The sequence below is a fragment of the Dunckerocampus dactyliophorus genome, chromosome 16 (assembly GCF_027744805.1).
Source record: "Dunckerocampus dactyliophorus isolate RoL2022-P2 chromosome 16, RoL_Ddac_1.1, whole genome shotgun sequence".
Classification (NCBI taxonomy): Eukaryota; Metazoa; Chordata; class Actinopteri; order Syngnathiformes; family Syngnathidae; genus Dunckerocampus; species Dunckerocampus dactyliophorus.
Window position 1 is genome coordinate 24,381,099 of NC_072834.1, and position 15,553 is coordinate 24,396,651.

A 15,553-nucleotide genomic window follows, 5' to 3' on the forward strand; every position below is an offset into this window, starting at 1 on the left:
TTCACTCTGTGCATGGCTTTCAGCACCTTCCGTAGAACAACGGCATGAACGGAGAGAGCCCTTCTCTCGGTCATACAGTCTCTTTGTCTCAGTGGGGGCGGGCGGGGCCCCTCGCGCACACACACACACAGAGTGCCGAAGAGTGTAACACAGTTGGAATGAAATGAGTAGATTGCACTATAAAGTTATACATTCTAAAGACTTGCTTCATTGTACTTTTCTTAAAGGTAATGTTAAAATCTCGTCTGGCGAAGCGAGTGTCTTGTGACCCCCCCTATTATTTCGTGGATATATCTGGATCACCACGATCGGGTGAGGCTGCAGAAGTGGAGGAGCAAAGTGGCGAGGGAGGAGTGTAAGTCAAATCAGAAGGCAAATTGAATGCGCTGCTAAATGGAAAGCCTTTAAGCAGCCACCCGGAGGGGGGGGTGCACACCAGCCAGGTGAAATTGCATGGAAGGCTGAGGTTGTGTGTCGGAGTGGGGATTACAGATTGCTTGGATAAATAAGGAACACACCGAGCGTGACTATCAGGCAAGGTTGTGAATCTAGAAACTATCAATCTATTTCATTCTGCCTACTGTGTGCAAGGATGGAGATTGATGGGAGGAGAAACTCTTTCCTTCATTTGCCTCCATCTTGCTTTGCAGTGGGGAGGTGTGCGGCGTACATCTTAAAACATTCAGACACCGCCAGCAACGTTCCGTCCGCATTCCCTGCAGCTTGAATTCATTCGTTTCCATGGATTGTTTGTTTCCTCTGACGTCTCCCGGGAGAAGCCCATGGAAAGGCCGAGAAGGTACCCGGGGGTTCTTGCAAAATAAAATGTCATCAAAGACATCCGCCACTTGTTTGGGTAGAACTCCTACCTGACCTTCATTCCTCCGCTCCAACACACATCACGTGACCTCCAAACGATGGCAAGCTGTGCTTCTGGACTAAAAATGCTCCGCAAATGGAGACAAGATGAAGGAAGAAATAAAGCTTTTCATTGCGTAAGTATTGGGGATTACTGCCATCAAAGTTCTCTGCATTCCAATGTTAATATTCATGTGTGAAGCAAAGAGCAAAGAAAAAAAGGTGCAAAAATAAGACATGAAATGCAGATTAGCCTCTTGTGGGAAGATATGCTAATAGCAAGTCACTTCTTTGCAGGCGAGCACGGTCCACATGCACTTCCATCCTCCCTGAGACATCATTTCCATTCACAAGATCACAATCATCTCAGCAGCACATTACCATCCTGGAAGGCCCAAAATAGAAATATCCACTCGTATGTACATCAGTCTAGACACGTCCGTGCTGGCGCGCTTCCACTCCTACTTGAACGTGCCGTACACGATGCCGTAACCCTTGCATATTTCTATGCACTTGTTAGCTACACGGCTGCAGGTTGGGCACCACCCTGTACCGGATTATTGGGTGCTCCTTTATGGCGCTTAATTGGTTCCCGACCCGACTGCGATAAAAGTGAATTTCCACAAAGGAGGATTCAACAATAATGGAGAATATTTTGGTAGTTCGAGCATAGAGAACGCGTTTAGCACCTTCTAATGACACTTTTTAACGTGATTATTACCCATCCATCCATCTTCTTATGCTCATTAGGGTCACGGGTATGCCGGAGCCTATCCCAGCTAACTTTGGGCAAGAGGCGGGGTACACCCTGGGCTGGTGGCCAGCCAATGGCGGGGCACATATAGACAAACAAGCATTCACACTCACATTATTATCATTATTATTACATCACTTTATTAGACATGAAATAACACCACTACAGTATAGCCACTTTTACACTGTTATTCTTTGTCACATTGCACAAGCTACGGAATCACTGCACGGATATATGAGACGGATGCCACTAGCATAGCAAGCTAACAAGCTAACTAGTTAGCTTCTCCAATTTACTTATTCTAAACTTTAAAAAAGTGTTTCAAACAGAAGGACAAATAAGCCAAAAACTTACCACTTCCACATGGAATGAGAGGAGAACCTTTTTTCCACTCAATGTCAGCCAAGGCGTGTCTGTTGTGGCCGTGGTGTGCCCGTCTCAGCCATACCAAATAGCAATATATACCGATATTGATCCGATATCAATGTGAATCATACATACTTGTATGACTTATTTGGTAGTGTGGAATGTTAGAACAGCAGGAATCCTGCATACTTTTTAGTTTTAGTTTTTTATTAGCAGGTTCAAGGCCTGCTGGTGCCATCCCACAGATGAAAAGCAGTCCTGAAATGTACCATCCAAATAGCCACAACACAAAAAGCCGATACTTGTATTTACAATAGTAGTGTGTGACGTTAGGAAAGCCTTGATGAAGTCACGAGTCAAACGTAGTCAGCCATCAAGCATGCAGTGTATACTTTTATGGACAGTGTAGCAGTGCAGGTATCATCAAATATAATGGATGTTGCAGGTGCTCCATGAAAGTCGCCACCGACAGGGGCTGCTCATCTTTAAAGCTACGGCGACGAGGCTGGTCGTATTCAACTTCCCAGTTTGACTTGCGAATGCCAAGTTTTGCACTCAGCTGGAACGCCTTCTTTCTTTTTCCGGGCTCCATCCGGATGTGCTGGAATGGACCGCTGGTATCGGAGGTTGGAGATGGCGGCCGATATCATCTGATAGTTTTTTTAAATTTGCTGATATCAGTCATTTTGCTGATATTAGGGCCAAGCTGAAAGGCGACCTATTGTCACAAACACTGTGAAACCTGGAAACACTTTCTCATTTTAAGATGTTGCTAAAAAAGAATCCAAATCAGGTTTTCAGCTTATGAGAACAAATGAGCGTGGAAGGATCGGCGAGACAAGATGAGCAACAATGTTTTGGTGACTGCATCATTCTGCCGAGTCCAATAGGTTCAAAGCAGGCGATCAAAAGTTAAAAAAAACAAAACAGAAGGATTTTATTCTTTTTATTGTCAATATCTCTACTGTTTTCATTCCAACGATGCGGGGGGGACAGAGTGCAAACATTTCAATCAAGTTCAAGATAAAGCGAGAAGAAAACAAAAGCCAAAATGAGCCGTGATGTTTGTGGAGCGTTACACCCCGACAATGAGGTCACGACAAAGTCAACAAACAGAAGGAAACTTCACTTTGCGATCTCAACCCATGTGATGCTTTGACCTTTGACATATTAAATCCACACTACAGCCACAACAAGTCGGCAATAAATCAACCATTAATCAATTATGTTTTTTTTGGTGCAGAAATGTAAATATCCTCTGATTTCAGCCTCTAAAATGTGAATATTTGAAATGCATGAAAGCAGAGCTGCTATGTTTGTGTTTTAGGTCAAATAAGATATTCACACGCGCCAGCTTTTACTTTGAAAAACACTGATGGACATCTTTTCTGATGTGCTGCGTACCAAAGCACGAACTGTTTGTGTTTGCTTCGTATCGATTTGCTCCGTCTATCACTCAAAAGAAGAAGCTTCAGAAAACAGAAAACTGCACAATTTGGCACTAAATGTTGGGGGTGTCACATGACCTCGCCAGGCTAAATAAACCGTGACAAGACTTCCAGCCATCCATCTTCTATGTCACAGGGGTATGCTGGAGCCTATCCCAGCTGACTTTGGGTGAGAGGCGGGGTACCCCCTGGACCGGTCGCCAGTCAACAACAGGACAAGATTTCAGTCTCGTGGGCACTCGGCCGGGCGACCTTAATAACCTTAATAAACAAACCACCGAATCACACAATAAGCGACAATGAAGAGGCTAACCAATATGCTGCTAACCAATATGCTGCTAACCAATATGCTGCTAACCAATATGCTGCTAACCAATATGCTGCTAACCAATATGTTGCTAACCAATATGCTGCTAACCAATATGCTGCTAACCAATATGTTGCTAACCAATATGCTGCTAACCAATATGCTGCTAACCAATATGCTGCTAACCAATATGCTGCTAACCAATATGTTGCTAACCAATATGCTGCTAACCAATATGTTGCTAACCAATATGCTGCTAACCAATATGTTGCTAAACAATATGTTGCCACGTCTCTCGCCTCCAAACAGGCAGCAAGAGAGTTCACTCTGTGCATGGCTTTCAGCACCTTGGTGCGTTTGTTCCATAGAACAACGGCTTGAATGGAGTGAGCCCTTTTGTCAGTCATCGTCTCTGTCTTGGTGGCAGGAGGCGGGGCCACTGGCATTCACACAGAGTGTAGCATAGAAGAAATGACATTAGCAGAGTGTAATATATTGTCTTTTTTCATTGTACTTTTCTTAAAAGTTAAAATCTTGCCTCCTCTCGTAGACCCAATCTCGTGCAGCGTCTTGTCTCGTGACACCCCCGCTAAATATTCTAAAGTTGAAATATGCAACAGCGACAAGCTTGGCCTTCAAAGATATGAACTCCATCAATTAGAATGAAAGACAATGAATGAAATGCGCATGCATAGAAAAAACATTTCATATCTGCACATAAAAAGCACAAGCAAATAACGTCCCTCCGAAAGGAGGTGCTCCTCCACATGAACCCCCCCTACATTCCACAATGTGATGAAAAGTGTTAAACAAACACAAATGCACATCGCACACAATGCATGCTTGAAATGATGGGATGCCATTTTTACACTTCTTTTTCAAATGTATCAAGTCAATTACATGTCAATGCGGGTGCGTGGTCATTACTTGAAAAAGGAGCCCCCTGTGCTCGTCCACGTGAATAAGGAAGAGATAAGAGAAGTCTCAGCAGTTGGTCGGACTTTCTTGGAGAAGTCCATCCAGAGCAGGCTTATCTAAATCCTCTTGGCAGGGCTGAGTAGACAGGAAGTGCAGAGGAATGCTTAAATGTGCCTGAAAAGCAGCTCTTTAAAATACACAAGCAGCAAGAACCTTTTCCTGCAAAATATCTCAACTTGACTTCTGCCTAACGTCAATATGATGCATGAAAGGGGGGATGAAGAACAAAAATGGCATAATCCACAAATTAAGAGTATCCAAAAAGCAGTTATCTCTGCGGGATGCTCTCCCTCCCGTGTCTGGTTTCACTCGAGAGCACAAGGTGACCCGAGTTTGGGTTACGTTGCGCCCACGGCCAGCCTGCCCTCAATGCCGCTCAGCCTTGGTGGCTGCCTGCTGCTGTTTCAGTCCACCTCGTCCTCTTGGTCAGACCTGCCGAGGGTCGGATGTCGCCTGGCTGCGGGAGGGCTGGAAAGTTCAAAACACACACACGTGCACGCACACACACACACACACACGAGTTTATATTTGAAATACAGCAAACACAAAGATAACGTACTGGGAACTAGAGATATGATACGGATAACTGATATCTACTTTTTAAAATGTAGATTAAGTGTTCGTGCACACCTGGAGCTAAGAAGGACAGGAGCAAACGAGGATGTGACCAAGTGTACCTGTTGAAATATCCTGACATCACAACTACCAGGAGAACCAGAGTACGGGGGGGAGGAGCCACGTGCCGTGGCCCAGCAAGGTGCACTGTATTCGGGCACATGCTCCGAGGGGCCGGCGTGACGGCAAGGAGGTGTCCGGCAAACCTTTTGCACTTTTCTGGCGTTTCAGGCGGCTGACAAGGTTTTTTGTGTGCAATCAGTTATGGGAGGTATTTTTAATGTTATGGGATTTATGGGTATGACGTCATGATTCCCTCACATGAGTCCAATAATTACCATGCACCCCTGCTGGTAACGCTTGCATGCAGGAAGTCTATGTTCTTTCATGTCAGACTATTCTTCGACAAGCTTTGAAGAATGTACAGTGGCTGATGTTTCCATGACAACTCATTCATGTTGAAGGCCAGCAGAGTTCAATGCAGGTGTTTCATACATCCACGGCACCACATGCCCGAGCACACACGCCCACGGTTGGCGGCAGTGGGACTGTTTCCCTTTGCAGCTTTCACGTTACGATGGAAAATGTAAGAAATGTTACATTTATAACACAAAATGTTGGCATCGTGACACAAATGAACTTCCAGTTGGTTATTTCAGTGGCTAGCTCATGATCTAACCAGAATGACTTGAACACCTCCCCAGGGAGGCATCCTGACCAGGTGCGTGAGCCACCTCATCTGGCTCCTCCCAATGAGGAGGAGCAGTGCTCCTGACAGAGCTTCTCAGCTTATCTCTAAAGGAGAGCCCAGCCACCCTACGGAGAAAACTCATTTTGTCCACTTGGACCCGCAATCTTGTCCTTTCGGTAACGACCCAAAGCTCATGATAGGTGAGGGTAGGAACGTAAATCCACCGCTAAATTGAGAGCTTTGCCTTTCAGCTCAGCTCCCTCTTCACCACAGTGGAACAATGTGGGCCATCCCTGCAGGTGCTACCCCAACCCGCCTGTCCGTCTCGCGTTCCATCCTTCCCTCACTCGTGAACAAGACCCCGAGGAGCTTCAACTCCTCCTTGGGGCAGCATCTCATCCTCTACCCGGAGATGACACTCCACTCCACGCATTTTGTTACATTTCTTTCTTCTCTCCGCACCCCCAAGAAAGTCAAACCTCGTGCCGAGGCGACACAGACCGTAGAGGCTGTGATTGGTCGGCTTGTGGAACATACGAACATTTCCTGTGTGTATACGAGCCGTTCAGAGGGCGTACGGACCACCTCCGTGAACGGTCTGCAGTCACCATGGTTCATTAGCGAAGGGGAAGACAACAGGCTAAAAAGTCGACAAGAGCTGTGGTTGCTCACAGACTTGAAAGCAGGGGTGTCCAAAATGTGGCCATTTGCAGCCTGTGGCACATTCTAGAAGTAAAACGCTAAAGCGCCAGACCTTTGCCCAGGAACATTTTCTGGAAGTGTACCTTTTAGTTGAACACCCCTGGCTTGGAGTCTCCGGTTAACATGCTGTTCTTGGACTTTGGACTCCAAGGTATTGATAGCCTTCAGGGTTTAGCTGTGACTGCAAAAGCAAGGAAGTGCTTGGGTGATTTGTTGTTGTCTTCCAGTTCTCACCAAAGCAGCATCGCTACGTTTACCAAAACAACACCAACACCAACACCGGCACGACGGACAAAGAACGCCTTTGTTTGCACTTTGATGCTGGTACTGACCCACCAGCAGTACTGAACACTATTCTGTCTCACCTTCTTAATTAATGGAAGGCGAGAACGTGAAGAAATAGGAAATGGAGGCGGAGCTATGCCATCCACCACAGGCCCCCCGGACACGTCGGATGAAGGTGCATGCGCACAAACCCTGCTTCACGTAACTTCTGGCTCACCTTCTGATGGATTTGGCAAAGGCGGTCCTTTCTAGCGTCGATACAAGACATGATGTTCCTGTTTCACCACACTAACCAGGTGGCTTGTTTCCCCCTCCCTCCAAAAGTGTGGGCTTTTGCGTTTCGCCACGTTTACAAGTAGTTCCTGCCAAAGACACGAGGTTCCTTTCCAATAGAACATGCACGCAACGCAAATGAATGCCCCTTTCCATCGGGATATCCCGATAGGAGTACACATGACCCAATATTCGGGTTAGGAAAGGATCCAGGTGTAATATTCAGGTTTTTAAAAGGGTTATTGGTGCTTACGTGGCCGTTCCTCTCATAGTCCGGTTATGATAGGATGAATAAATAAATAAATGACACACAGTTACTGCTGCACCGTCCATTTGGTTCTGATTCACTTAGCACCTCCAAGTTGGAGATACGCTGCAAGGAGATGGATGCTCTGATGACGGTGCTGGACTTTACTGTGTGAATATTCTCATTCGTCACGTCATTGTATCCTCAGGGCACTGAATCCATCGCAACTGGACCGTCCAGGTTGTCTCGGAAGACCAGTCCAGTCCTACCTAGTGAGTTGTCCCAGCTCGTCGATGAGCATGAACTGATGAAGCCTGCTCACATGAGGCCAGCTGCGATTGAGAATGAACTGTCAGAGATGTTGTGATGCTTCCTGAGGTTCTTCTGCCTTCAACACAAGTCTGTGCTTTTAGCCGGAGCACTTTTGTGGCGTAAGTGGTCTGGTTCTACAGGTTTGGTTCACACCAGAGTGCAGATGGCACCGATGACATGCAATCAAACAGTTAAAGCTAGCAACGCTATCCAGTGTGAAGGCGCCTCACGTCAAGTTAGCGCTTTAAAAGGACAACATGCCAGAGTGAGGGCAGGATGCACATGCAGGTAGTTAGCATGTTAGCATGTTAGTCTGCTAAGTGGGAGATCCAGGATGAGTTTCAGTGAGATTCCAAGGTTATTGTCACAGCAGGCATCACCTTGCTGGGTTGCTGTCAGTCACTGTCGGGCCTGTAGAGGTACTTCATCATCAAGTTATCCACCTTCTTCTGCTTCCTCTTGCTGGACGTCCCACCGCTCCCATTTCCCTTCTCATCATCAGACGGCTGTCTGGGGCTCTTCTTCACGCTGTTGGAGCTGCGGTATGAGACAGTGGAATCGGAAGAGGAGGACTCGGATGACTCTGAGGATGAGGAGGAATCCTCTGACTCGCTCTCCTTCTTCTTGGATCTCTTCTCGGACTTTTTGCCCTTCTTTCGCCTCGAGCTCCTCCTGCTGTGACGATCGTCTGAAGATGAGTCATCCGATGGAGAGAGTTTGCTTTTTTTATCCTTACGACTGCGAGAAGCGGTACTGAGGGTGCTGGAAGGTCGACTTGCGTAGTCCAGAGCGGAGTTGGATGCTGAGCAAAGCACGCTGGGTTTGCTGCAACCCAGTCCTTCATCATCTCCCTTCTTCCTGCCATCCTTGCTTCCCACGTCCTTATTCTCATCTGCGTTCTCATCGCTGGACTCATCAAGCTTGCTTCGCTTGAATTTTATAGGTTTGAAGCTGAGCACCTCGTTAATGGCAGCCTCCAAGTCCGGGTCCAAGTAGTTCCGGTGCGTAACAGGCTTGATGTCAGACGTATCTGGCGGGTTGCCGTCAGAAGAACGAGGTCGTGCAGGGGTGGAGAGGCTACGGGTGTGGGAGCGAGGACTGTAAGGGGAAGTCCCTCCTTCTGTAAACGCCACACTCTGCCCATCATCATCATCATCATCATCTACATGAACACCAAACTCACTGAGGCCACAGCTACGAGCGACGGACAGGCGGGAACTGCTGCGCCTGTCGTCTCTCCAAGAGCTGCTACGATGCAGAGATCGTGGGGTGGAGTGGCTCACGCTGCTGATGGTGGACTTGTTGTCATCATCCAACATCCCCCTCCTGGTGGACATCCTGCTGGGAGCCACAGAAGACACCATAGAGTCTTTATCAAACTCAGGGCTGCTTCGGGAGGTCCAGCGTGACTCCAGACCCTTCCTCGCTCTGCTGGTAGCCTCGGAATAAGCCATGGAGATGACAGAGCCTTTGTCATCAATGTCTTCCTGTGCTTGGCTCTTCTTCCAGTCTTCCTGGAGATCCTTGGACTTGGCTTTGCGGATGGAGGTGTGGTCGGGTGTGTCGGGCTGTTCTTTTAGCGTGCTAAAGAGGGAGCTCTCATCGCCCGTGCCCCCTATGGAGTCTTTGAGGTTGGAACGCTTCCGGTAGCTCAGGGAGCTCATGACAGAGACAGACCTGCTGTGCTCTACATCTTTGCCATCTGGACTTCCATCACTTGTCTTCTCCTTACCTTCTTTCCCATCTTTGCCATCTGCATTTGCTGAATATCTACATGGTATCAGAGTAAAGCACACATAAAATCAAATATGCATTTCTGTTGAGGCAGAGAAATGAATATAATGAGCGGCATATTGTTCTTCCTGATGCTAATCCATAATGTCACACAGATCTGCAAATTTGTCACTTTCTTTTTGTCCTCGGGAGGGTGATGTCAAGGGACACGCTCCGTCCCGCTGGCTGCTGCGGTCTATGTAGGCTAGGCATCGCGGGCAGTGCAGGAGTCAACAAGTGAGAAGATCTACGGAAGCGTAGGCATCATTTAGCAGCCGCGCCAACTGGCCACAGGCCACTTCAATAAACTTGACAGCAGCCACTTCGCCATTCCGCTCGCTGTCATTAGACAGATTACTGGAAGGGAGAGCGATGACACCTAATCGCAGGAATTACCCATCTTCTTTGTGGCCCCAAGTCATGCTGGGAAGGCTGTGGAATTTATGGTGTGGGCATAATAGGTTTGTCTGTCAGCAGGATTATCCAAAAATGACTAAATCTGATCAAAGCACCAAAACAAACCCACTTGGAGCAGACTTCTACTCGCTTTGTTGTTTTCAATGACCTTCTACAGAACTGTACAACAGCCAACCGTAGGACGCGTACACTTACCAGGACTCCCATTCAACCCACGCACGCAGGAATTTGTTGTTCAGCGTTTGGTTGACGAAGGCAGCAAGGGATAATGTGACCGTCTTTCATCCTCCACAAAGCAGGAAGTACAGCAATCCCTCGCCACGATGCACTTCCAGTTTTGCGGATTCACTCTGTCACGGTTTTTTATTAGGGTTGGGTGATCATTTTTATATCCCGGGACACCGGCATGTATTCTTCCAATGATAAGAAAATCACCTGGCTTATCTGTACAAATGATCATTTTAAGCGGAAAAAAGCACAGTTATTGACGGGTTTTTCCTGCGACTGCTCGCCGCGGCGCGCTGTACTGACGCACTGGCGCCTCGCGTGTACCACAGCATGGCCCAGCGTGGCGCAGAGAAGCAGGGCAGAGACAACAAAAGAGAGAACATGAGCGTGGCTATGAGGAGACTATAGACACAAAATGTTGCTAAACAGTGAGGTACCTCTGTAATGTGGAAGTGGTTTGGTTTCAATAGAGCAGATGTGGAGCGAAGTTTGTAGCTTTCCATACAAGACTCTGCTGAATTTAATGATATCGTCATATTGTGATACATCGCAAAAATATCATGCCAGGGTCCGTATTGCCCAACCCTACTTTTTATAAATATAAGCATGAATCTATTATTAGCCTATTATTAGTCAAACAGTAAGCATATTTACGCGCATGTTTATTATTTTGCTTAAATGAAGCATTTGGCTAAATGAAGTAAAACACAAATATAAGGCATTCAGAAGACGCATTGAAAGAGGTGGTGATGATATGTAGCATTCCACACTGGTCACTAGATGTCAGTAATGTTACTTTACAGTACAAAACAGGAAGTAAGAAAAGGAACAACAACAAGGGACTCTTCCAATGCTAACGTGTGAGTCTATTTGATGTCTTATTTTCTCTTATTATGTCTACTACATTGGGTAATAGGAGTGTAAAGGTGACTATAGGGGTGCTATCCCATGTGTAGAGGGCTCTAATCATGTTTATGTCTTATGTCTTATTTGCTCTTATGATGTGTAGTACATTGAGTAATAGGAGTGTAAAGGTAGGGGTGTTATGTCCTGTCTAGGGGGCTTTCATAATAAAAAAAAGGTGGTAAACAGGTTTTCTTTGCTCCAACTATAAAATATTCAATTTACTTGGAGGAAAGTCACTTATTGGGGTCGGGTCTGGAACCAATTAACGGTGATAAACGAGGGACTACTCTAGTGTGCCAACTAGCAAACAGAACAAATCTATCCCTCAGATTGTATCCTCGTTATTTTGTGGGAAAAGCTGTTTTTGAGTCTGTAAAGTTCCAAGAATCGTATGTGGTCATGTTATCATTGCTCACATAAGAAGTCTTGGCACGGCAGCACGTCTAAAGAGCGACGGAGGGCTGCGCAATATCGTCTTTATCACAGCGCGATCGCAGGGATCCTCATGGTTATCAGTGATGAGGCAAGAGGATGAGAGAGAAGCACTAACCTGGCGCTCTTCAGACTTCCTTCGTCTGACTGGGCTTTAGAGGAGGCTTTGTTCTTGGAGAGCCAGGACTTAACGCCATCCACTCGGTCCTCCACCTCAGAGTCTGTGTCTGTCTCATCCCCGCTGCAAGCACACGAAGGTTTGCTCTTGAGAGACAGAACAACACAAACCTCCATTCCAACAGTCTTTGTACGATATTAGTCCAAATGGGAGCGACTTAGATCAGCTCCACTCATATACGTACAGTAGTTGGATGAATATTTATGCAGTGTCATGAATGGCGACGTTGCCATGGAAGGCTTAGACTGATGCGGTGCAGCGCAGACAGAAGAAGCATCAATCACATGATGTCCCATTCAACACAGTCCTTGTAAAACACATGCATTATCCATGCCCCATGCAGATGGACTCCTCGGAGGGATCATCAACTTGTTTGGCTGTTGGCTGCTAGCATCTGTGTGGCACGTCACCCGCTCCTGATGCTTGTAATGGAGCGGAGCCACGAGCACCCCGAGGCCCCCCACGCTTGACATAACAATCGATACAGAGACCTGTGGCTCCATCGGGGAAAAACACCATAGATTCCACCTGCACCGACTCAAGCCTCATTCTGTGGCTTAAATACAATGGTGACGCTTCACCGTGCTTCGTATTGATCTACTGTACTTCTATTCTACATCCAAGCAGGAAAAACATTTGAAGAAAACTTCCTGGAATCGTTACATCGGGGTCACCAACGTGGTGCCCGCGGGCACCAGGTAGCCCCCCACGACCACACGAGGTGCCCGCAAGCCTGCTTCATTCAGCGTTTCAGTTAATAATAAAAGAACAGTAGAAAGAATTTGCTGATTGCAAATATGCACTTAGTCTTTATGATACTGACACCCCCAGCCCACCCCAACTGGTATGCATCATGCACATGCAGTTTGGCTTGCTTTCACTGCGCATGCTGGATGTACGCTACGCACGTAGCCACAGCTGCAAAGGAGCTCAATCAAGCTCAACGACAGCACACATGACTGAACATCTGCTTGGCCAACACGGGTCTCCTTGATAGCAGGTTGGTAAAGGGTCCATGTTTAGTGAACAAACATATGAAGCGGAGGGGGGGGTAGCACTTCTTACTCCTTTTTGGGCGCGAGGAATTGCGGACTGATGCATTCCATTGTAAGTTGCATGCATGTTGAATAAAATGAAACCACTTGATCTTATTATTAGCGATGAGGGATCGCGTTCAACGGCAACACGTCGCTTCAGAATACGTCTGCATCCGGTCGGCAGTCTCGTGCTGGGCGAGCTGATACGACGTCATCTGTCCATCTGCAGGGCCGAAATATCAGCAAACAAGATTTCTACTACGCACCCCCCCCCCCAACCCCCCTCCCACAAATGGCTAAGGTTGGAGAAATGCCAGCATAATCCTTTTGTCTGGCATCATATGCACGGCCCCCGTGGATAAACTCTCTCTTGGTGGCACAATAACGTTATTTTTAAATACGTCATCTGCTAGCAACACGTGTGTAGAGAAACTAACTAGCTGAAGCCTCTACATCAGTGGTGCCAAATCTCAATGACCCGCCCCAGCCCACGCCCAACTTTGTATCTTTCTTAGTATTCTTATGCTGAGATTGGAACTCTTGAGTATTTCTGCATATTGAAAGTATGAGAAACCTGAGCTAGCGTGGAGAAAATGTCTTATTAGTACTGACACATACTCTAGTTTAAGCGTGCAGAGCCGGCATCGAACATCCAATATCAGGCTCCCCTGCGGTTGCCTTTTCAGGTTGGGGCAAAGTGTGCCTGACAGCTGGCGGATGAGGTTTTATGTGCACGTGCACTTTTTTAAAACTTTCCCCCAGTCTGTGGCTGCTTTGGCCTGCTTCCTTGTTGATGGACCACCTCCTCATCATCCTCTCAATGTCCGGGCAACAGCTACAGTATTTGATATCACAAAAACATCACAATCCGCAATGGGCAGGTTACACATTTCCCAGCATGCTTTGCTGTCGTTTGGACCGTCCTTAAAGGACAGACAGGGTGCAAGAGTTGAAGCGCTGCTGTTTTTAGTCGTGTTCAGTTCAATTATCTTGACTTTGGGTCCGTAACCCACAAGCTAAAGCTCAACTCGGGACCTCCGACATCACTTCCTGTCCGCTTGGCACTGAGGTCCCTCTGGGAACACGAGCAGGAGTTTTATTTAGGTCCTTACTGGGTCATGTGCGCTTATAATGTCTACCATATTGGCTAATAGGAGTGTACATCCTTTCCAAGTTGCCATCACAATACAAGGATGAGACAACAGCCACCACGGGAAGTACGCTGCCCAAGAAAACCAACAAGGAACTGCTGGCATGTGAGCCTGTTATCTGATTTATGTTTAAAATGTCTACTACACTGGGTAAGAGGAGTGTAACGTGACTGTAGGGGTGTTATTTCATGTCTAGAGGGCTCTCGGCTTGGTAAACAACGCATTTGGAAGATTGTAAGCAGGCTTTCTATGAATTTCTGGTGGAAGCAATGAAGTGCCATCAAGGAGGGATGAGACATGGAAGGTACGTTCTGAGCATAAAACAATGTGTTTGGAAGGGAAAGTGTGTGATTAATAGTAGTTTCATTTTCACTGCGCTTTGCTCCGGGAGGTCATGTTTCATCTGTGGGAGGTGTCTTGTTCTGTATTTCATCTGGTCGGCAGACACCAGCCTGTCGTTAATAAAAGAAGTGACAAGATGATCCATCTCGGCGTAGTTGCTGATTACAAGGAGAAAACACTCTTGGTGATGGCGATAGACGCACGGCGAAGCTCCGTCATGTGTCCTCGTATCCATCTGGAACGCTCCATCACGGCGTGCACATTCACACAGTCAGTCTTTTTCCCTCCCTGAACAAAGTGTTCCATCTCTCGGGCTACCGGGGGCGGGGCTGTGCCCAAAAAGCCATTTTTCTAATGCACGACAAGCGACGGCGGCGGCGGGTGAAGGAGTGACGGCGAGCTCCTTCTCCACTTCAAATTCATCTGTTACATGTTGTACATCTCCACGGAATGCGGAATGAAAGCCGAGCGCACAACAAGATTAGAATAATACTTGCAAGAGGATTACACATGCAATCATCTTCGATACTGCAACTTCTCTTCTCTTCTAGCAAAAACTCAACTCCCCCCTCCTGCCTTGCCGCTCTGATACACGCGCCGATGTGAAATAAAAGGTGGCTTGCAATTGAGTGCAGTGCAAATGGTGTCACAAGCAATTTGTCCTTGGTCCTCCGCTCTTTGCTAAGCGCTCCTGAGGCCTGCAGATACAAACAAGCCCCAAGAATTTTGAAAGTGAACGTTAACGGCTTCTGACAATCCAGCCTTGGCTGGTTGTAAATCTTTGTCACAAAGACTTAGAGTCAGCCTTAAATCACGTACGGCTTGGCGCCATGCTTTTCAAGTGAATTGCTGGACGTATTGACAGGTGTCATATCTGCAGTGTCGTGCACGTCCTACCGTTTCTTCACCTTCACCGCCCTGCTAATGCTCACTTAGCTTCAAAGCAGAACAATGCTTCATTCTGACGATGTAACTTCCACTTCCGGTTGCTATTTTGTTTAGCTAGCTAACAGGATGCTAACAACTGTGATAAAAAAGAAAATACATTATGAACACGGTTGGGACTCTTGCAGTGTATTAATAGCACTCGAAAAGCACTCGGAGAGTTCCCCCCGTATTGTCATTTACAGCCTAAATATTAGTCCTACATTTATTTTATCTACATATGTAGATTGCTAATGTTAGCATGCTAGCAGTGCTAACATGCTAACACCTAGTATAATAGCAGTAAGTGTTTATATACGTATCTAGCT

General features: G+C 46.8%; 1 protein-coding gene across 17 annotated transcripts in view; it reads right to left on the bottom strand.

The window, feature by feature from the left end:
- Window positions 1-2,928: 2,928 nt before the first annotated feature.
- LOC129169030 (unconventional myosin-XVIIIa-like) overlaps window positions 2,929-15,553 on the bottom strand; it is a 120,380-nt gene continuing 107,755 nt past the window's right edge. For 15 of the 17 annotated variants that reach the window (XM_054754965.1, XM_054754981.1, XM_054754972.1 and 12 more), the window contains 2 exons: window positions 11,711-11,833; window positions 2,929-9,606 (listed from right to left, as the gene is read on the bottom strand). In XM_054754965.1, coding sequence (XP_054610940.1) covers window positions 8,232-9,606; window positions 11,711-11,833 — 1,498 coding nt within the window. In that variant the 3' untranslated portion in view covers window positions 2,929-8,231. The remainder of the gene's footprint in view (window positions 9,607-11,710; window positions 11,834-15,553) is intronic. The other 2 variants (XM_054754980.1, XM_054754979.1) reach the window with 1 other exon arrangement.